This window comes from Meles meles, chromosome 3 (assembly GCF_922984935.1).
Source record: "Meles meles chromosome 3, mMelMel3.1 paternal haplotype, whole genome shotgun sequence".
Taxonomy (NCBI): Eukaryota; Metazoa; Chordata; class Mammalia; order Carnivora; family Mustelidae; genus Meles; species Meles meles.
Window position 1 is genome coordinate 112,872,350 of NC_060068.1, and position 22,528 is coordinate 112,894,877.

Sequence of the window (22,528 nt, forward strand, 5' to 3'; positions counted from 1 at the left end):
AAGCCTCTGCCAAGCCCCTGACTGAAAGTCCAGTTTGGACTTTGCATGTTGATTTTTACAGCCTTCTCTGCTCCTTCATTGCCTAACTACTGAAGCAGGAGATGCTGTGGTTTTGATGGTACCCAAGTGGGAGGTACAAATTAACATGTTCGTATACCTGATAGAGAAGTATAAGGATGGATGCAGGTGAACATCGAGGTTTCAGTGAAGAAAGCCCTCAGTGAAGAATATTTTTCCATGTGAGGTAGCATCCGAAGCTGGAAACCTAGAGTCATGAGATGGGGCTGGGGAGGGCCATCAGGCCATGTCATGCAGAGTCAAAAAGACCCCTGGAGCTAAGGAGTTTGGACTTGATCCTGAGGATAGTGGAGAGAGAGACCAAACGAGGAGCTGTGGTAAGCCACGCTGGCTGCTTTGTAGAGCAGAGGTCGGGGGCGGGCGGGCGGGGGGGGGGGGGGACGCCAGATGAGAGGAGAGACCTGCGTGGGAAGGGGCCAGCATGGCTGTTGGAGGGAATTGGAGGTGGCTCAGACCAGGTTGATGATTGAGGCCTGATGTCAGGTAAGGAGAGTAGGGTGCCTTCAGTCCTTCCCGGGGCTCAGCTTCTGGGCCTGAATGGACCTCCATGTGCCTAAGTTCGGGACCTTCTCTCCACAACTCACAGGTCCTCATGGCTTTGGTGTTCCAGAGTTGGCCACACCAGTGGGGGTCAGGGCCACTGGGGGGCGCCCTTTGCAGACAGGTTTTTGCTCCTTCACAGAAGGCGGGCCGCTTCTTGATTCGTGCCAGGCAAGACCTGATTGTACTCTGCAAACCCATGTTCAGTCTCTAGGCTGTTAAATACATTGTTAAAATTCAAGCTGTTGCATTTGGGTTGCAGCTGGGAGCTTGGCAGAGGTTCGTGCCTGATGAGGTAAGGGGAGAAGCTAAGGACGCTGCTGGTTTGCAGCTGGAAACCTCTTTTCATGGCCATTTGGCCAGATTGTAAATGTCCTTTCCAAAGAGCAGTCTTGTTGGGGCCTCTGATTGTATGTCTTGGAATTTGCCTGTGCTTAGAAACAGTGCTGGTTACCTGGTGAGTGAATCATTGTCACTGGGGTGTTGGTGGTCTTTGGAGAACCTCCCTGTGGGTGTCCAAACTTGGGATTTACTATGCAGACAGTGTCCATTCTTAACAATGCGTAACAGTTCATTATGTAGGAAAAATGTAACATTTTCTGTTGTTGTTTCTAACTTGAACAAGTCTGTGGTGCAGCGTTATTTGTTGGATGCCTGATATGGGTCAGATATTATTCTAAACTTGGGATGCAGAGCAGATAAAATTCAATATTGGTTTTCTTCTTAGGCTTGGCGCCACTTTGTGTTTTGTTTTTCATAAAAAGAGGTTCGATGTTGCCCATTTCCAGGTCTATTCAGCATGGATTTATGAGGGTTCCTGGAAGGGCTTTTGGCAGCACTAGACACTTGGGGTAGGGGAGGGGTACCGGGCATGCATACACATTCCCACCTACTCTGTCCTAAGCAAGATATGAGATAGAATTGGGGCCAAGGCAAGTAGGGGCTTTGCCTTTCCCACACTGTGGGACAGTTGCTCTTGGATGCTACCTCTTCCCAACCTGGCCCTAATTAGAAAACTTTTTTTTTTTTTTTAAAGATTTTATTTATTTATTTGACAGAGATCACAAGTAGGCAGAGAGGCAGGCAGAGAGAGTGAGAGGGAAGCAGGCTCCCCACCAAGCAGAGAGCCCGACGCGGGACTCCATCCCAGGACCCTGAGATCATGACCCGAGCCGAAGGCAGCGGCTTAAACCACTGAGCCACCCAGGCGCCCTAGAAAACTTTTCATACAAAGCCTGTAGCATTCAGGATCAGGATCCAGAGAAATGCTGGGACTCTAGGGCATCCCTGCCTGAGGCGACAAGTCTAGGGGCTGCTTGGGGGTACCTCGCTCTCTGACCATTGGAGTAATCTTCCCCTCCTCCATCAGAGCAGGACTTCACAGGCTCTTGGCAAGCCATTTCCCAGAACCCCATCTGTGATTCTTTGGGGCTCTGCCTCTGGGCTGGTATTCATGGATGGGCTTAGTCTAAGCCAGAGAGTACATTCCAGAGAAATGACAGCTGGTATTCGTGTAATGAAGGAACCTGGCTGCTTTTCCCTGAGTGCCGTACGGCATGAACCCTGGACATTATCACCAGGAGGATTTGAGAGGAACGCAAAGATGTCTCCCTCCCTTGAACTTGTCACCCCATCTCTGAAGAGGTATGCCACTGCAGCTGGAGACAGAGCAGGGGAGAAATGCTGGGCTCCCTTCCTTCCAACCGTGTCTGTCTGGTCTCTTTCCGGGGCCCTGCTCTCCCACCATCCCAGACAGGCAGTTGGCTGGTCCCTCACTGTCCACAGATCCATCCTCTTGGCCCTGGACTTTACTGTTCTTTCTTTAAAAAAAATTTTTTTAAATTTGTGTTTTTTAAAAGATTTTATTTATTTATTTGATAGAGCAAGAAAGGGAACATAAGCAGGGGGAGTGGGAGAGGGAGAAGCAGGCTTCCTGCTGAGAAGGGAGCCCGGTATGGGACTCGATCCAAGGACTCTGGGATCTTGACCTGAGCCTAAGGCAGATGCTTAACAACTGAGCCACCTAGGCACGCTTTACTAGTCCTATAGAAGGTGCTTTCCTGAGTTAGTTAAGCCTCTTGAGGTAAAAGGAACATATAGTACTCCCTGTAAAGCGGCTTCTGTAAGCACAACGAGAGGCTTTCAGGAATCCTGGGCTGGAGGTACAGAGGATGTGAGGCCTGGGGGCAGACCTGTGGCTGGAACACAGAGGACCTGCACTCCACTTTGGGGCTGATGGCCTACTCACCTTCTCTCAGTGACTTGCTTTTCTCTGCTGCCTTAACTGTATAATCCATTGCTTAGCCTGATACTCTGTGCTCTGCAACAGGTTCTGGCCCAAAAGATCTGACTCTGTGCATCTCTGCCCCCAACACCTAGCCCACTGACGGGCCGTTTGTTCATCCTCTCCTCTTTCTGATAGAGGAACCCGTTTGGGGTTGGGCCTTGTGGTTGGGCTGAGACTAACCTGGAACCACAGTGGGTTGGAATTTCTTCTGAGGTGAGAAGTGGTAGGCATGACTATGTGTCTCATTAACCAGAGCAGGCAAAAAATGAACTGGCATTAGCTCAGACTTGGAATTCTGTAAGGTAAGGCTTCCATTTTGGGGAAAAACATTTGTATTTTCTTCATTTTTCTCTTAGTATATTTCCATGGGGCTTGGCTGATGTTGAGCAGGAAGAGAAGGGACTGGTAGAGGTGGGGCTCAGGTGTGTGCTGGGTTGCTTGGCTGAGCTGGGAGACCATGTTCAAAGCTTCTATTATGTACTCAGATCCCCTGCCAGTGGAGCTTGCCCAGGGTTGTGCCTGCTGCCCTCACAGCTGAGTCTGGCTATTTCTAGGCTAATGAGAAGCCAGACTGGTCTTGCATCCATGTCAGCAGTCCAGCCCATCCCAGGGTTTTGGTTTTACATGGCTGATTGCTTTTTATATCCCAGGTGCCTAACTCAGTAAATAGCCTATGTGGATCTTCAGCAGATATTTGTGAGTGGTGACTTGCTAGCGAGGACAGTGTCTGGTGAGGTGGCAGACAGGAAGAGCAGTGTCTGCCCAGAGTGCCTGCTCCTCACACTGCCTTTTCTGTGGCCGGGTGCAGACTGGCAGGGGGCAGTTTTATTCCCCTCTGGCCAACCATCTGCTGTATACCTCATTTTGGGTGTGAGTTCTCTGGAACCTATTGTGGCACATTCTCTTTCTGTCATTGATTCTCCTGTCCTTTTAGTCTCCTCACATGCAGAAGCTGCATGTTACCTATGGGTCCCCAGCACCTGGCACTATCCTGACACATGTGTTGGAAAGAAAGACTGAAATAAGACAAGCAGTCTGCAAAATGAGAAGGGGTGGGCCAGAATCTTGGACTAACTATTGGAAGCAGAGGGGACTGTCTCCCATACCATTCAGCCTTTCCGTGTTGCTGGCAGTTACCGGGAATCGGGTGGGCGGGGCTCTCTCAGGGGGACATGGCCTCCCAGAGCAGGGGCCAGAATGGAGCACACATCACTGGTTGCACACCCGGGCCTCTTTCCACTGCTGGTGCAGAATATCCTTAGTTTCTGTGTCCTAGGTCAGGATTTTGGCACGTTCGGTGTATCTGTGTGCACACGTATATGTATGTCTTCACCTACGTTGCTTTTTTCACCTGTTGATCCAGTGGCTGTCACTGAATGCCTTTCAGACACTGCTCTCTGTGACCATGAAACGCTGGGTGTCCACATTGCTGGTGGCCTGGTTTGGTGTCCTGGGCTGTGTGCAGGCTGAATTCTTCACTTCTATTGGTATGTGCCAACAGGACTGTCTTCTTGAGCCATCCTTGGCTCAAGTGCCAGGGAATGTCACCACCTGAAGCCTGTTCTCACTCAAGGTGGGATGGCTCACCCACTGGTTTTGACAAGTTCTGGGGAAAGTAGGGTTTGTGGAGCTGCCGTTTCCCCTTCTGAGGCCCTGATGACCTGAATGTCCTTGCTGGGAGCCAGCTGTCTCAACTGGATCTCCTCCCTGAGAAGCACAGACTGCTCCTGGGCTCCCTGGCCATTCTGACTGTCTTTGTCCAGGCCAGAGAGTGGTTCTGAGCAAAGAAGCCCTTAGGATGTCCATGCCCTGGTGACATGACCAAGCCAGGTGCCAGTAGGAGAATGAGATTTGGGGCTTCTTCCTTAAGGCTCTCCCAGTGTGCTCATCTAACCCTCCGCTGGGAGCCTCCACCCCTGTCTTACTGAAGCTGGGGTCAAGACCATGTGAGTGCTTTGCCCCCCTTTAACTCCCAAGTCTCTTTGATCCCAAGAGAGTTGCTATGCCAGTGATCCAGAGGACTTGCCTCTGTGCTGGTGTTCTGTGCCTTGGGAAGGGGGATGGATGTACCTGATCTATTTCTTATTGGCCCTTTTCTCTTTCCTTGCAGGGCATATGACCGACTTAATTTATGCAGAGAAGGACCTGGTGCAGTCTCTGAAGCAGTATATCCTTGTGGAGGAAGCCAAGCTCTCCAAGATTAAGAGGTATCTGATGTCCTAAGCACCCCCCGCCCCAGAACCCATCCAGGGTACTCATAAGAGCAAGGGCTTGAGAGAGCCATGAGGGGCTGGCCTGGAGGTTACTTCATGCCAGTTCTCCAGAATGGCTCAGTGTACCGGCTAAGGACTCCCTGCTTTTCCCTATATAGGAGCCTTTTTGCATACATGAGGATTCCCACCTCTTCTCTAGATTAAGGGGCTACAAATGTCAGTGGGGAGTTGCTGTATTCATTTTATATTGCCTCTTAATAGCAAAAGGGGTTTCACCAGGGAAATTACCATAGGTCAAGACCTGTGTGAGTGGGCATGTTAAGTCTTCCTTTTCCTCTCTTTCCACAGCTGGGCCAACAAAATGGAAGCCTTGACCAGCAAGTCAGCTGCTGACCCTGAAGGTTACCTGGCCCACCCTGTGAATGCCTATAAACTGGTGAAGCGGCTGAACACAGACTGGCCTGCACTGGAGGACCTTGTCCTGCAGGACTCGGCTGCAGGTGAGGAATGGTGAGCAGGAGCTTGGGGGGCCAGTGTTCTGTGTGCCCGTGTATGGGGAGTGTCCGTCTGAGCCTGTCCTGGCTCTGTCGGTGTTGGTGGCATGTGCGGTGTGTCGATATGCACCCTGCCAGCCTGTGGCCATCTCCCTTTTCTGTGGGCACCTAGCAGTTGGCTGTCCTTATTTTTAATATGTAGCAATAATCAGTTCTTGCTTTGTCCTAGTGTATTCATTCCTTTTTTTTTCCTACACTTTTTAAATACTTTTTAAAAACGTGCTTTACTAGTGTGTTTTTGTAGAAAAGGTAGGAAATAAAATGATGTAAGTAAATTAGAATTCTTAACCCAGTTGTCTAGTGATAAGTACTGTTAAAATTCCTGTCTTCCTACACTCACATTTACATTAAAAGAAGAAATGGACTCATTCATGTAGTCCAGGGAGTGCAAACTCACTTGCTTTGCTGGACGAAACGAATTAACAAAAGTGAGTCAAGTGGGCTGGGTGATGGGGCCAGCATAAGCTGGGGATTATGGGCCTCATCTAAATTCATTCCCATTCATACCTTTTAGAAATAAAACGGATCTGTAGGCAGATTTGTGCCATAAGCATGCAGTGATTTCCTAAATTTTCCAGCTTCTTTAAATGTCTATTAAATGTTACAGGACATGGTTTTAATGGCTACATAGTAATAACTCAAACTGATACAGTGTGAAATTGGTCAAGTTAGTGGATGTGGGATTGTTTCCAAGTTATCAGCAATTGTGCATATACATCTTTGTGCCTATCTCTGATTATTTTCTTTTATTAAATTCTTTTTAAAATTTATTATATTTTTTTAAGATTATATTTATTTGAGAGAGAGAGAGTGACTGAATGCACAACGAGGGGTGGGGAGAGCAGAGGGAGAGGGCCAAAGCAGGCTGCGGACTGGATCCCAGGACCCCGGGATCATGATCTGAGTGGAAGGCCAATGCTTAAAACTGACTGAGCCACCCAGGTGCCCTCTCTGATTATTTTCTTAGTTTAAATTCCTAGAAGTGGTATTTAGGCCAGAGTATGAACTTTTTAAAGCTTTAAAGCTTTGACTGTGTTTGGTGTCTTTTACTGTGCTGGTATTTTTTATGCTCTAACATTTTCCTCTCAGTAGGAGGTGGTGGGGCAGGCATGGAGGTGGGCCCTCCTGACTCCAGCCAGCCTTGGACTCAGCCTCCTGGACTGAGTGCCTCTGTTCCCCCAGTCGGGAGTGCTGATTAACTTCAGACTGGTTGTCTCTGGCTGAGGCAGTTCAGCCCATGAGGCCAGACTGGGCTGGGCTTGGCTGGGGGCAGGGTGGCCTCTGGAGAGGGGTTGGTGAGTTGAGCCCGGCTGGAGCTGTGCCCAGTGAGCTCACTGCCTCCAGAAGCGGTGGCTGCCTTTCCCAGCCCCTGTCTTCCATCCTGGGGCTGTAGCTCAGAACTGGCTGTTCTGTCGGCACTCCTCGGCCCGACGGGTAGAATAAGCCTGTCTGGATGACCTTCAGCTCCCTAGTCTTGCTCTCCACACCCCGCCCCCACCGTCAACATCTGGTTCTTGTAGAAAACCTTATAATTACCAGAAGGCAGACAGGACAGGCCCTGAGAGCAATAGGTTGTTTTCACCTCTGACTTGAGAGTTCTTGCCTCTGAAATGAGGGGGACGTGCTGACGGTGTGGCTTTTTCTGGGGGCATGTTTTCTTTTTCCTGAATTCCAGACTCTTAGAATCCCTGACTGGGCAGCCACCAAGAAAGGCAGGATTACAACTTCTTGATCCCTGGGTCCCCAGGCGTGGTTAGAAGTGGGTGTTTGAGCCTGAGAGTAGGTGACCATGGGTACTGCTGCCCTGAGGAAGAGGCCAGGGAAGAAAGGACCTTGGGGTTCCCCTCCCAATTCTTAGCTCAGAGGTAGCATTGAAACTCCTGAATCAGCTTGGGAAGGCCTGGCCTCCACCTGGAGTCCTGAGATACAAAAGGTGCATATCCTGCTTAAGAGTTAGGGCTTGGAGTCCCAGAACAGTGTCCTTGGGCATGTCTCTGGCAGGGGCTGGCCTAGGTTCCAAACTGTGGCCTTGTGCGCTATATCCGAGGAGCTCATGCCTTTGAGCTCGTGGCAGGTCTGAGTTGTGGGAGTCCTTGAGAGAACAAGTGTGGTCTCTCAGTGTACTACACTGGGTTTGGGCAGGCCCACCTCAATGCTTGTTCTGGCCAGATGGTCCCCCAGTCCCTAATCTGGAGGATGGAGACAGTACTAAATCCCTCTAAGACTGTCATCATCACCTTTCTGGATGATAAGGGCCAGTGGTTAGTAATGAGTGGCCAGCTAGGTTCCCTGAGTTGACTGCCTCTGTCCCTTAGACTCCTTGACCTGGAATGTGGGCTGGAGTTCTGTTTATCTGGTCCCCCCAGTGATCCTGGATCGAGGTTTTCCATGTGATTCATTTTCCATTAAGTGATCAATAGGTCCTCTGTGAGTCTTCTCCTGTGTCCTTCTCAATTACTGTTTCTGTCCTCTGTCCCTTCTGTCTCCACCAGATTTGACTGAGTGCTTTGGAGCCAAGACTCTCAGACTCCCACATGTTAACCGGTTTGTGGGCCATCTTTGTTCAATTCCAAATGAGCAGTACAGGCAGTCCATACAGTGAGGAGGAAGAAAAGAGAGATCTTCATGGACTGGAGCCATCAGGGAGGGCTTCCTTGAGGAAGGGGAACCGCCTTTGAGGGAGGGGGCAGGGAGATTGCACTAGCCAGAAACTCTCCACTGGGTACCTTTCTGGTCCCAGGTGGAATTGTGCCCCTGGATCAAGGGTAACCTCTTGTTCTCACTCTCATTTGGAAGGTTTTATTGCCAACCTCTCTGTGCAGCGGCAGTTCTTTCCCACTGATGAGGATGAAATGGGAGCTGCCAAGGCCCTGATGAGACTTCAGGACACATACAAGTTGGACCCAGACACGATTTCCAAAGGACAACTTCCAGGTACCTTACCACTCTAGGCTTTGCCCATGCACTGGGTGTGTGTCTACTGTGGCCTCTGGACAGAGCTGGAGCCACCACCATCTTGTGGTCTCTACCCTCAAGCACACCGTCCGTCAGCTGCTGGCGGTGATGCTCTCTTGGGTTTCCAGTTGGTGCCAGTCCCCCTCTCCCCCATTCCTATGGCAGCCACCTCCCCTCAGCCCCTCCCTTTCCCTCCCTCTCCTCTCTCTTCTCTTCTCTTCACTTAGAGAGAGCCAAGGCTGCTGCTCAGAACCCCTGAACACTGCTCAAATCTTCTTCCAGACCTGCTTCTGTCCCCACACCCTCTGATTTCTTTTTGACAAAGACTGATCTCTGGACTCACTGCCCTGTGTCCTGTGTGTCCTCAGTTACAGTCTCTGCCTTGTTCATTCTTGGCCCACCCCGCTTGGCTCTTCCCCTTGAGCTCACACACTGGGGGTTCTTACTAATCTTACTAATCCCTCCCTCAGGATCCAAGGCCTTTTGAGTCTCCAGTGCTGATGGATCTGTTGGTTAGCCTAACCTGGCTAGGCTGCTGGACAGTCATCCACATGCTCTGTATTTCTTTGCTTCCCAAGTCCTCCTGAACATGCAGTCTGGCCTTTTTGCTCAGCATCCACTGATCCTGTCCCTGCCAGGTCTGCAGTGGCCACTCAGCTGCTAAAGCCAGTGGCTGAGTTTCAGGCAGAACGTCCTTTAATTTTTCAGCAGTGTTTGGCACATTGATTGTCTCAGTCTTCCTGATACTATCTGAATTCTAGGGTGCTGATCTCTACTGCTTCTCTTTTTGGCTTTCTGCTCTCTCTCTCTCTCTTTTTTAAAAACATGCCCCTTTCTCCCGATTGCCTCAGTATGATTAGAAGAAGGTATATTTGGTTTGGGGGACTGTTAGAGGCCAATAAACCATGGGGTTCAGTTAGACCCCATTATACTTTTGATGTCACTCACCCTTGAGGACCCAGGAGGAGGCACAAGCCCAGGGAATCACAGTATGTAGGACAAAGAGACACTCTGTTGGCGGCTAGTTAAGGTCCAGAGTTGTAGCACTGAGGAGTCTGGTGAGCCAATGTGAAGGAGTGTAAGCTTCTTATTCCTGCCTCTGTCAAATCTTAGATCAAGCTAGGCCATGAAGCCAGTGAGAGAAGGCCCCTCAGGACACCTGCAAGATGTGTTCCCAGTGTAGCTATGAGAATGGTTGGTAGGAGGAGAGAGCCACAACCAAGCATTGACCTTGTACATTCATTTAACAGATCCTTGCCTGTCCTAGAGGGGCAGGGAAGGTGGATTCCCTTAGGTAGAGTTTTCCCTGAGCACCTTCTGCAGGTGAGTCCAGCCATTTCCATCAAATGTACATAGATGACATTCACATCTGTGTTTCCTATCAAGGCTTATCACCAAAGATTCCAGCTATTGAAGACAAATGCCTTTGGGGCATCTCCACTTGGGTGTTCTCTGGGCTCCTCCAAAGTCACGTGTTCCAAACCAAAATCCTCATTGCTTTTTGAAATGTTTACCTTCCTCCCTTACTCCTTGCCTGAGAAAACAGCAGCTCTGGCCACTGGCGGCCCAAGTCAGAATCCTAAGGCCCATGGGTCCTGCCTCTCTTATGTCTTCTTTACTTGGAGGTCCTGACTCCAGCTTCATCACTTATTTCTCAACTGGATTATTGAAATAACTTTCTGACTTTTCTTCTGTCTCCAGATCACTCCTTAAAATCATTCTCCAGGGGCGCCTGGGTGGCTCAGTGGGTTAAGCTGCTGCCTTCGGCTCAGGTCATGATCTTGGGGTCCTGGGATTGAGTCCCGCATCGGGCTCTCTGCTCAGCAGGGAGCCTGCTTCCCTCTCTCTCTCTCTCTCTCTGCCTCCTCTCTATCTACTTGTGATCTCTCTCTGTTAAATAAATAAAATAAAATCTTTAAAAAAAAAATCATTCTCCATGTGGTCTTAAGTGCATCTCTGTTTATATCAGTTGCTGATCACAAAGCTTAACTTTAAGTGCTAAACCCAAATTCCTCCTGTGTGTGGTTTTTGAGGTCTTGCATGGGCCTCTCTCCTGGGCCTACTTGCCTATCTATATTAAGTTTGTACTAAACTACCCACCACCTAGCTTCCTTGCCTATCCCACCTGATCAGCTGGATCTCATGTCTGATTGCCCTTTGGCATTCAGTTCTCCGAATGAAGAGCACTCTCTAGGGAGTGCTCTCCAAAGGCATAGACTTTTGTTGGGCTTCTGGGGAGGATGCTGAATATCTGGGAGCTCTTCCTTTTTTTTTTTTTTTTCCCCTGGGAGCTGTTCTTTACCTTCTTGGCCTCTGTAGGATATGTGGATCATAGCTACTGATTATTAGCATCCTGGAGATCATAGAAGACATCTTTATGTGTCATCTCATTGACTTCTTGCCACCAGTTCTCTAAAATTGATGATATTAACTCTAGACCTAAGGGGACTGAGAGTTAGAGAGGCTCAGTAATTTATCCATTGTGACACAGCTGGTGGGAGCCCTAGCGAGGCCCACACAGAGCTGGCTTTGTGCAGCTGGCTCAGCTGCTGGGTTATATTGCCTCATTGTGTGTTCTGGAAAACTGCATACCTAAAGGAGATTTGTAGAGGCCCAAGGATAATGACCAGGGGCTCAAGGAACCCCTTGATCACTAGCCCGTCTACTAACTCCATCTCATGTGTACTCTCTTCATCTTCCTATCCCACATTGCCTAATGCTGAGCCATCATGGTGAGCAGACCTCTGTCTTTGAAGTAGCCAACCCATTGCAGTAGGGGTTTCATTGTGGACAGAGCCCCACCTTGGACATCAGGCAGAAAGAAGCCCCTCTAAGGCAGCTCTTCCATGTCACCCATGTCTAGGTGTCTGTTAATGGGGTTAACGGAGACTCCCCAGCCTTCCAGGGAGGGTCATAGCCCTTCCTTCCTTTGCATGGGGCCTGCTTTCTCATTGTTCCCTGAGGAATACACTCATGCCCCTCCCACCTTACCCCTACCCTATATCCTACATTTTCCCATAGGTAAGCATACTGTATCTCATCCTTCTTGACCTGAGACTATTTTCACGGTCACTTTCCAGTATGGAGCCCATGGCAACTAACCTGTGGTCTCAGGACCTGCAGTGCTGATGCTCACCAAGTTCCCCGCCACCTAACGGTCAAAGCTGGCTCTGCAGTCTTGGCTCTGACTTCTCTTGGCATCTGTCCCATTGCTCCTGCTCTGTTCCTGCTACCTCTCCGGTCCTGCTCAGTGTCATTCATTGTCCTTTCTCTGTAGGGTTCTGGCCTTAGCCACTTTCTCTACTCTCTGCTTATAGTCTTGCTGGAAGTGGTTATCCCCATCCATGGCTTTGGCTGCCATCGAAGTTCTGTTTTTTATATTAACTAATTTTTCTACCTTCCAGACTCATAAGGCCAGCTGCCCAGTAGACATCTCCTCTGGCTCACAGGACCATCATACTCTCCTGAATACTGCTTCTTGGGCTTCTTCATAACAGAGGCCCCCTCCTACATGGCAGAATGGGAGTCTGTGGCCAGGAGATTGGCTGTGAATCCTGGTCCCAGGCAGGCCCAGCCTGCTTGTGCTCACTTAGAAGTCTGGGTAGAACTCTGCTGGGATGATGCCTCCCTTCCACTGGCCCAGGATTCCTTGTGGGAATCTCTCTCCCCAGCCCAGCGGCTCTTTAGAGCCTGACTGTTTGCATTTCCTGCTGCAGGAACCAAGTACCAGGCCATGCTGAGTGTGGATGACTGCTTTGGGATGGGCCGCTCGGCCTACAATGAAGGTGACTATTACCACACAGTCCTATGGATGGAACAGGTACTGAAGCAGCTTGATGCTGGCGAGGAGGCCACCACAGCCAAGGCCGAGGTGCTGGACTACCTGAGCTACGCTGTCTTCCAGCTGGGTGACCTGCACCGTGCCCTGGAGCTCACCCGCCGCCTGCTTTCTCTTGGTGAGGAAGTTCTAGGGGAAGGTCAGAGCCGAGGGGTGCTGGCAGGATAACTGGTCACTCCACCAGCCACTACCTGACTGCTTCCTGGGACTGAGCCACTTTGACATGTTACCTGGCCAGTGACCCGAGCCGTACTGCTTTCAGGCCCATTCTGGCTGCTGGTTAGCTCTTTACCCACCTCATTTCTGGCCGTAGCCATTGCTTGGTTGCTTATGGATATAGTTAGACCCATGGCTCTATACAGTCCCTTTGAAAATAGGAATCCCATGGTGCGGTGCAACAGCTGCTCTGCAGGGTGAGCCTTCACGTGGTCAGGAGTGGCTGGGGAGGCAAGCCGTGCTTCACGATTGCTGCAGTGATTGCGGCCTGACCCGTTCATTCAGGGTTCAAGGTCTTACTGGTGGGACTTGCTATGGCATTGGTGTTGTAAGTGTCTTGAGGTGTTGGATTGAAGGAGGTTAAAAGCACTGTGTTTTTAAATCCTGTATGTTCCACCTCTTACTGATAGATGGGATAATCATAGTCTGGAATTTCACAGATCAGCAAAGACTTCTTTTGCTGCTTCTTTTCATGGGCCTTGAGTCCGATGCCAGCTACCATATGAGTGTTCTGCAAGACTGATGTGGGAAGAGAGCTTTGTAGATGCTATCATGTTAGTAAGAGCCTTGGCCTGGGAGTCAGGAAGCCTGGTTTCCTGTTCGGTCTAACCTTAGCCTAAATCTATTAGTATCTTTGGGCCTTGGTTTCCTCATCTATGGAGTGACACAGTAATCCTGCCAAGCTTGCTCCTTTGTGTTGTGAGGCCCACAAGATGAGGCTATGGCATTGTCATGTGGCTGTTCTTTTTTGCCAGGATTTCAGCCTGCCTTCTCACTGTGGCCAGCATGTGATCTGGTCACCAGTAATGGATGTACTCTAGGAGACAGATGTAAGTGACTCACAGCCAAGTTGGGAGGAGGTGGCAGGAGTCTGGACTGCTTCTCTAGACCTGTGCTGGGCCCTCCAGGGCGGCCTGAGAGAAGAGCCCCCCGTGTGGCTAGCTAAGTGACCTTCTCAGTGTCTCCTTTCCCATCTGTGGCCAAGCCGGAGAGCCCATGTTGGCTTTTCTGCTCTGACCAGAGAGCCCTGGTAAGATGCTGTGGAAAGCAGAATGCTGCGTGCAGATGAGCTGCTGGGAGAGAAAACTTCTTACAGAATAATTTCTCTAAATGACCTAACAGATGTTTGTGGTTTCCTTTTCCTTCTTGTTCTTTGCTCTTTCTAGACCCAAGCCATGAACGAGCTGGAGGAAATCTGCGGTACTTTGAACGGTTGTTGGAGGAAGAAAGAGAAAAAATGTTATTGAATCAGACAGAAGCTGGGCTAGCCACGCAGGAAAGCATCTATGAGAGGCCTGTGGACTACCTGCCTGAGAGGGACGTCTATGAGAGCCTCTGTCGTGGGGAGGGTGTCAAACTGGTGAGCTGCACGCCACATGTGGACCTAGACTTTGGCTCTGGATGGAGAGATTTGGGACGGATGTTCCTCTGTGTGTAGGCTGTTTCCTCAGTATCTTGCCCAATTCTTTGAGGCATCTGCTGAGACTGACGGGTGGGTGTTCTCTGAGGTATAGGACAGGAGACTGTCTCCCCCAATGTCCCTGGCAGAGTTTGAATCCTCTGAGTTATTGCTCAGCTCCCTTCCCTACCCCAGCGTGGCCAGCTTCTGCTTGACTCACGCTGTGAGGAAAACCATGGGTGTGGATGTGCCCCATGGGAAGCTGTGAAGATGTGGCCTTAGCTAACAGCTCAGCCTTCAGTGTCACTGATTTTTGAGAGCCCTGGGATCCCAGTGCTTCCTCAGTAGGCTCAGGTCTGAGGCGGTCTCTGGGCCTTGTCCATGTCTATATCTTCGTGCCTCCCACTGGCTCTTTCACCTAGAATGGCTTCTCCCCTGCCTCAGTCCTTCTGACTTACTCATATCTCTGTGAGAAGGATCAGGGATTAACCTTGTGCCACAGGACATGTAGACAGGAGGAATTTTTTTTTTTTTTAATTTATTTGACAGACAGAGATCACAAGTAGGCAGAGAGGCAGGCAGAGAGAGAGGAGGAAGTAGGCTTCCCGCTGAGCAGAGAGCCCGATGCGGGGCTCGATCCCAGAACCCCGAGATCATGACCTGAGCCCAAAGCAGAGGCTTTAACCCACTGAGCCACCCAGGCTCCCCAACATGAGGAATTTTTGTAAGAGGAAACATTGCATCATTTGTGGGGGTATCATTTCTCTCAGTCAAGCTGTGGGACTTTTGTTTCTTCTGTGGTGGGGCAGGAGGGAGCAGCTGCTGGACACAGGGTATGAGACCCACATCTGCAGCCAGCCAGTCTGGGGCTGAGGATTAGAACTCATTATGCCCAGAGTCTGTTGCTTTGTATGCTCCCCAGACTCCCCGGAGGCAGAAGAGGCTTTTCTGTAGGTACCACCATGGCAACAGGACACCACAGCTCCTCATTGCCCCCTTCAAAGAGGAGGATGAGTGGGACAGTCCACACATCGTCAGGTACTACGATGTCATGTCTGACGAGGAAATCGAGAGGATCAAGGAGATCGCAAAACCCAAAGTACGTGTGTCTGCAGTTCTTTCTTGGGTGCCTTATCCCCATTATCATGGGGGTGGTTTGTTTGCTTACTCCACTGGCCTTTGCCAGTGTCTAGTGTAAGTCTGCTCTCTGGGTCCTGAGGTACTGAAGACTCAGTTTGATCTTGTGGATTCATGGTCCAGTGGCAAAGAAAACTGAAGGAAGCAATGTGGACCGCCAAGTGCTATGACAGAAGGACTCCTGGGGCGCAGGGCAGGTCCACAGCGGGAAGTGTCAACTCTCCTGCTGGGGGGCTGGTGTGTGGGTGAGTTTTGGGGAACTACCATAGGGTGTTACCATCCTGGGTCGTGTGGAGATCCCAGTTAGTGCTGTGAAGAAGTGATTGACATGGACAATGAACATCTTTACAGTGTTCAGTCTTCTCATCCCCACTCTGGGTCTCTCTATTTATACCTATCTTATAAAATTTATTCATACATGCTCAGCACGTTTCTTGTTAGGTTTATTCCTAGGTAGATTTTGTTGTTTTTTTATCATCATATTTTCACTGCTTACATCATTTTATTAGTTTACTATTTTATATGCTGAAGTATTGATTATAAAAATACATTTCATAATAACAGCAAATGTTTACTGAGTTCTTTTCTTTTTTGGAGATTTATTTATTTGAGAGAGAGGGAGCAGTGTGAGTGAGAGAGAACACAGGTGGGGGAGAGGGGCTGAGGGAGAGGAAGTAGCAAGCTCCCTGCTAACATGGGGCTTGATCCCAGGACCCTGGGCTCATGCCTGAGCCGAAGGCAGATGCTTAACCAACTGAGCCATCCAGGTGCCCCTGAGGTGGTTTTTGTTTGTTTGTTTGTTTTTAAGATTTATTTGTTTGAGAGAGAGAATGCATGAGTGAGGGTGAGCGGGGGAGGTGGGCAGAGGGAAAGGATCTCAAGCAGACTGCCGCTGAGCGTGGAGCCTTCTCAGGGCTCCATCTCACAACCCTGAGATCATGACCCTAGCTGAAATCAAGAGTCGGATTCGTAACCAGCTGAGCCACCCAAGTGCCCCTGTTTTCCGAGTTCTTAAGTGTGATACAGGCCCTGTTTTAAGTGCTTAAACATACATTAACTATCACATCTGGTAAGCGCACTGTTACTGTCTTCATTTACCCACAGGGAAACAGACCTGTGCAGAGTGCAGCTAGTTGTTCAACTTACTACTCTTTGATTTTTTAGCCGATTCTCTTGCATTGTTCAGACACTATCATCAGCTGCAAATAAAGATTGTTTTCTCTTTCCTAATAATTATATTTCCTTTGTTTTTATCATCTCATTGAACTGCCCGGAACTCCTTGAGCATTGTTAACATTTGGCATCCTAGTCTTTTTCCTGAATTTCCTGGAGATCCCTCTGGTATTTCGGTGCTAAGTATGCAGCTGACCATTGGTTTTGTACATGCGTCATTAGGCTGTAAAATTATTCTTGTATTTCTAGTTCATACAAGATTTGTTCCCATTTGACGTCATTCAGAGAACCACTTCCTACCATGTCCCCACCCTTTTCCTATCACTGGTGATTACAAGGGGGACATTTAGCTGGAGCTTCTGTTGCTTTGTGCCTGATAGACTTGTAGTGGCCAAGAGGCCCTAAACTTGTGGAGAGACGGAAAATAGGTTCCCATCCTGGCCACCCTGCACCTCATCTTGAAGCGACCTTGGCTTGAGGTCCAAGAACATCTAGCACCCAGAATCTGCCATTGAGGTTGCTGAGGGATGATCTAGCAAGTGTGTGTGGAGAATGGGGACCAGGATCCACCCTTTCTACTCCCTGGGTCAGCTGCAAAGTCCTCCAAGGAAGAAAACTGTTTTCTCTGGTTGCCAGGTGAGAGAGGCTTTGTTATGCTAGGACCTCCTGAGATTCCTCAGTGGTCCCTCAGGCGAAGGCACTAAAACATTTCTGTGTGTCTTTTCATGCTGGGTGTGTATGTGCACGTGTGTGGCAGGGGCAGTGTGGGGGGTAGTGTTGGGAAACTTGTCTTTGAATAGAAGCCATGACATGGGCTGTCACAAGCTGACCTCTCCTTTCTGGAGCCTGTGAGGGACAGATGCTATTCTGACTTTGAAGTAGAGCCTGTGAGTTTAACTTGGTCTGTGTAGAATGCCTGGCAGCTGCTTTTTTGGGTCCCTGGCCTGCTTTCAAAATAGCCCTGCCTATCTCTGGGAGGAGAGCACAGCTGCTCACAGCCTCCTTGTGGATGTCAAGCCAGCGATGAGGCTTAGATGTTTGGATGGGGCTTAGCTGCAGCTGCACTTGTCATCAGAAGGAATCATAGATAGGAGCTCAGGGAAGCCATCTGTCCCGGGTGCACTGCCACATTGCCAGAACTGGGTGCAGCAGTACAGTGTCCTGGCAAGGTGGTCTCCTGGCCAGTCTTCTGGTCCATCCACACCTCTCTATCCCTTCTGCCATCGACTCTTGCCTTGCCCTCTGCCTGAAGCTCCTCTCTGGCCACCTTGTTACCACCCCAGCCCTTTGTTAGTCAGCTCTCCCTGAGGTGTCCACATTGTGATTGTGAGTGTCTGTTACCTGCCTTCCCTATTTCTTGTTCACCACAGACTTGCTTCCAGGCCTGGTCTCCACTTGCCTCTTTGGCCTCTTCTCATCTTAACCTCTAACGTCTAATCCACGGTCATGGTGTCACACCCATTTTTGTGCCTGGACCTCTGCATTGCTGTTCTGTAGTGCTCCCCTACCTGGCTAACTCCTGCTTACCCATTAGGTCTCAGCTAGGTGGTCTCCCCTGACCATGCTTGACTGTGTAGACCAAGCTTCCACAGACATGAAGCTTACCTGCTCCCAGCTCCTCCCATGTTGTGCTGCGGGGTTAGGCAGCTGGTTTTCTGCCTTTCCCACAGACTGAGCTGTGTGAGGGCATGGGCCATGTCTCGGTCACCCAGTGTAGTGCCAGCCACATAGCAGGTGCTCATTAAGTATTTATTGAAATTGGGGGGAAGTGCTGTTGGGTGGGAATATCTGGGTCTGTGGGCCCACCCATGTGAGGTCATTAGGACCATGCACAGCTGAAGCATGGTGAGCTGCCTTTGGGCAGCATGTGCTTCCTGGGAGCACCACTATAGTTGTCTGTGGAGAGCGAGATGATATGAGATAGGTCAGGGGTGTTTGTGGATGTGTGTGTGTGTTAGCATACATGTGGAGAGGTAGGTGGCTTTCAGGCAGCAGATCACGTATTTCAACTTGTATAGTCCTTTCCAGATGCTGTCATCTGACCTTGTGAGGCTCCTAAGTGAGTAGAAGGTGTGCCTCCTATCTTTGCTCTTCACAGCAGTGGGAGCCCAGTGTGAGCTGCTGCAGCAGAAGGGCTTTTGGGTAGGTTTCTTGGCAGAGGAGGCTGCTGTGGTTGAGAAGGACCAGGTCAAGAGGAGCGTGCAAGGTTGAGGCTCAGGGACAGAGACACAGTCTGAATGTGGTGGGAGTAGCCATGCACGAGTGGTGCTCAGGCAGGGGTGATATCTGTGCCTGGTGAGAATGGGTGAATGAGATGGGTGAATGGTCAAAGGGGACTCCAGAGGCACAGTTCTGCAGACAGCACAGACCTGGATGAGAGCAGGGCAGTGGCCCGGGGGTGACCGCAGAGCAGGAATGTGGGGGCCTTAGACTCCTGCCCTCGTGTGGCTTGCAGGATCACAGTGCCTCGTCTAGGGCCAACCGCCTGAAAAACTTCTTTCCCCCACTGGTCTGAATGGCAGATCTGGTCCCAGTCTCTCTAGGAAAACACTCAAGGCAAAGAAGGATAAGTCTGCCCTCTCTTCCTGCCTTCCAGCTTGCACGAGCCACTGTACGTGATCCCAAGACAGGTGTCCTCACTGTTGCCAGCTACAGGGTTTCCAAAAGGTTAGCAGAGGTGGTGGTGGCGAGGGTGGCGGTGGCAGGGGTGGCTGCTCCAGCCCTATCTCCAGGGCTTCCTAGTTTATACTCCAGGGAGCTTGGCGTGGCTTGTCCTTCCTGCCAGCACCTTCCCTACGTAGAACACTCACCCTGTACTGCCTGTTAGTACTGGCCCTGACTCTGGTGGGGAGATCGTGAGACCTCATGTAAGCTGCCTTTCCCACCTTCCTTTCTCTTCCTTCTTTGGCTTAGCTCATGGCTGGAGGAGGACGATGACCCCGTTGTGGCTCGAGTGAATCGCCGGATGCAGCACATCACAGGGCTCACCGTAAAGACTGCAGAACTGCTGCAGGTATGGCCGGCCCCCGGGTTGCTGGGGTTGGGAAGCGGCTGTTTCTGGCTAAAAGGTCTTGCAGGGTGCCCAGAGCCAGGCTCCGGGAGTCTTGCCCAGTGAACTGTGTGGCTGCACAGTGCTTTGGGTATGGAGTGACCTCACACAGGGAAGCCAGAAGTAAGCATGCCTCTTGTCATTCTGACAGTTTATCATGCAACAGGTAGTGATCATCTTCTATGTGCCCAAGTATCATACGAGGAGCTAGGGATTGGTGGTGGGCATGGCAGACCCATTTGTATTTCTTGACTGTGGAAGCTGAAGTCCTGCGTTGTGTTAGGAACACTTCTAAGCAGAGGTCATAGTTCTGATGCCCGTGGTTCACATGCAACTGGAGGTAAGGTATTTTGTGATATGTTGGTCAGAAAAGTGAGAGGTTGGGAGATGCTGATGAGAATGGAGACCTTTTTTCAAAGTAGCCCCTGTGGAACCCTGGCTTTCTGCCTTTATTTCGAAGGTGTTTGTGAAGACACATGGCAGTTGGGTAGGGCTCCTAATAATAAATTCTCTATTGTATATTGAGTTCAAATCTGTTTTGTCCATGCTCCCTTCTGAACATTGGAACTTCTCGGTTCTTTTGTAAAGTAATGACCTGAGACACTGCCAGAGAAGTTTTTCTGGCATTTTTAAAAAAGATTTTATTTATTTATTGAGAGAGAGAGCACATACATACACACTAGCAGGGGGAGGAGGGGCAGGGGCAGAGGGAGAGAGAGAATCTCAGGCTGACTGTACGCTGAGCGCAGAGCCTTTCTTGGGGCTTGATCCCGTGACCCTGGGATCATGATCTGAGCTGAAATTAAGAGTCAGATGCTTGGGGCGCCTGGGTGGCTCAGTGGGTTAAAGCCTCTGCCTTCGGCTCAGGTCATAATCCCAGGGTCCTGGGATCGAGCCCCACATCGCATCGGACTTTCTACTCAGCAGGGAGCCTGCTTCCCTTCCTCTCTCTCTGCCTGCCTCTCTGCCTACTTGTGATACCTGTCTGTCAAATAAATAAATAAAATCTTAAAAAAAAAAAAGTCAGATGCTTAATCGACTGAGCCACCCAGGTACTCCTCACTGGCATTTTTTAAGAGTCCCCTGGGTCTGTCTGGCCAGAGTTTCTGTATATTTAAGGATTGCACCTTTGATCTTTAGGCTTGGCAACCATAGATTTCATTAGAATATTGAACCGAAGAGCATTTAGAGGATTCTCTAATCAAGCAAATGACTGAGGTTTTGTTTGTTTGTTTTTTCTGTAGCTCTGTCAGCAATCAGAAAACCAATTTTGAAGACCCTCTTTGTGGATTTGTGTGAAATCCACCAGTTTTTAAATACATGCTAATTACCATTTAGTGTTGTGAAAATTTTATATAATCTTCAGTTCAATCCAACTTAATGTTGAGTTTGTAAACTTAATTTTTTTTTGAAGATTTTATTTATTTGAGGTAGTGCATGTGTACATGAGCTGGGGAGACAGGCAGAGGGAGAGGGAGAAGCAGACTCCACACTGAGTGGGGAGCCTGACACAGGGCTTGATCCCAGGACCCTGGGATCATGACGTGAGCCAAAGGCAGCCACTTAATGACTGAGCCACCCAGTAGCCCAATTTAATTTTTTTTTAAAGATTTTATTTATTGGGGTGCCTGGGTGGCTCAGTCATTAAGCATCTGCTTTTGGCTCAGGTCATGATCCCAGGGTCCTGCAGTCCAACCCCACCCCTGTTAGGCTCCCTGGCGGGGTGTCTGCTTTTCCCTCTTCCACTCCCCCTGCTTCTGTTCTCTCTCTCTGCAGTCTCTCTCTCTGTCAAATAAATAAATGAAATCTTTAAAAAAAAGATTTTATTTATTTGAGAGTGTGTGTGAGCAGGGGAAGGGGCAGAGGGTGAGGGGGAGAGAGAGAATGTCAAGCAGAGTCCACGCTGAGGCTTGATCTCACCAGCCTGAGATCATGACCTGAGTGGAAATCAAGAGTCAGATGCTTAACCAACTGAGCCACGCATGCACCCCAAGCTTAATTTAATTTTAAGGTAGTTCCATAAACAAGCACATTGATAGAGGACTTCTGCCACATCTCCCACTTCCACCATTTCAGGAGCAGTAGGGACTCTCAGTGCACTAGGTGCATCTCTGTTGTCTGTTGGCATTGTTGGGTTTCCTGTCTCTGTGGAGCAGGTCTGTTATAAAACATCTTTCGCGGTCAGAGCCAGTGTTAGGACTCTCATGGCCCCCATCGAGGACAGCATTCTGTTTGCCTGATCCCATACCCTGGACCAGTGGGCTGAAGAGACTGGATGGGACCTGTGCCACTGTTGCCCTCCTGGCTGACTCCCTGGCTACACGCTCTGTATGCTATCTCACATGCAGCCGAGAAGGCAGCAGCTTCATACTTGGACTGGCTCCTCTGCCACAACCCTGGCTCCATCAAGTTTGGCCTATCATCCTTTTGTAGGTCAGTGATGAGTGGGATCCAAATGCCAGGACTCTGTGTGGAGGGGCTCTAACAGTCAAGGCTCTTCTGAAGACCCAGACCACACTGCCCAGGCACTGAGGCCCCATTTTTGTTTGTCTCCTCCTAGGAACTATATTGGCATTAACTTTGCCTGCCGGCAGTGTTGAAAGCTTTGACCCTCTGTGGTCTGGGGGACAGGGACCTGGGTTTCAGCACCTCCCCCTAGGTGCTCATTCAGCATGGACTGTTTGTGGTATAACCAGTGCCTAGGTACCAGCAAGAGCCTGTACCCCCTGGCCCCTCAGAATGTTACAGGCTTCTGGAAAGGAGCTGGTTCTTCTGCTCCCTGTTGACACTCTTTCACCTGTGGCCGATGTGTTTGCAATCGATCATTTGGAAGAAAAAGCAATTGAGGCTTTCTTATGAATTGGATGAAGGCTTGTCTGATAGTGGAGGAGATGCTACACTGACGGAATTCTCTAAGATTGAACGTACTTCTGACTTGATGTCTCAGCTTTACTAAAAAAGTAATTTCTGACCATTTTTTTTGTCTTCACTCTGACTTCAGTATGATAAATACCCATGGTTTTCTTTTTTTTTTTTTTTTTTTAAAGATTTTATTTATTCATTTGACAGACAGAGATCACAAGTAGGCA

At 49.7% G+C, this 22,528-nt stretch overlaps 1 protein-coding gene across 11 annotated transcripts in view; it reads left to right on the forward strand.

Annotated features, from left to right (window-relative positions):
* P4HA2 (prolyl 4-hydroxylase subunit alpha 2) overlaps nt 1-22,528 on the forward strand; it is a 34,868-nt gene that overhangs the window by 4,429 nt on the left and 7,911 nt on the right. For 9 of the 11 annotated variants that reach the window (XM_045999905.1, XM_045999911.1, XM_045999904.1 and 6 more), the window contains 9 exons: nt 4,293-4,392; nt 5,016-5,112; nt 5,467-5,618; nt 8,469-8,606; nt 12,344-12,583; nt 13,848-14,041; nt 15,003-15,179; nt 18,987-19,057; nt 19,304-19,403. In XM_045999905.1, the coding sequence (XP_045855861.1) occupies nt 4,311-4,392; nt 5,016-5,112; nt 5,467-5,618; nt 8,469-8,606; nt 12,344-12,583; nt 13,848-14,041; nt 15,003-15,179; nt 18,987-19,057; nt 19,304-19,403 (1,251 nt within the window). In that variant the 5' untranslated portion in view covers nt 4,293-4,310. Of the gene's footprint in view, nt 1-4,268; nt 4,393-5,015; nt 5,113-5,466; nt 5,619-8,468; nt 8,607-12,343; nt 12,584-13,847; nt 14,042-15,002; nt 15,180-18,986; nt 19,058-19,303; nt 19,404-22,528 lie in introns of all 11 variants that reach the window. The other 2 variants (XM_045999909.1, XM_045999912.1) reach the window with 2 other exon arrangements.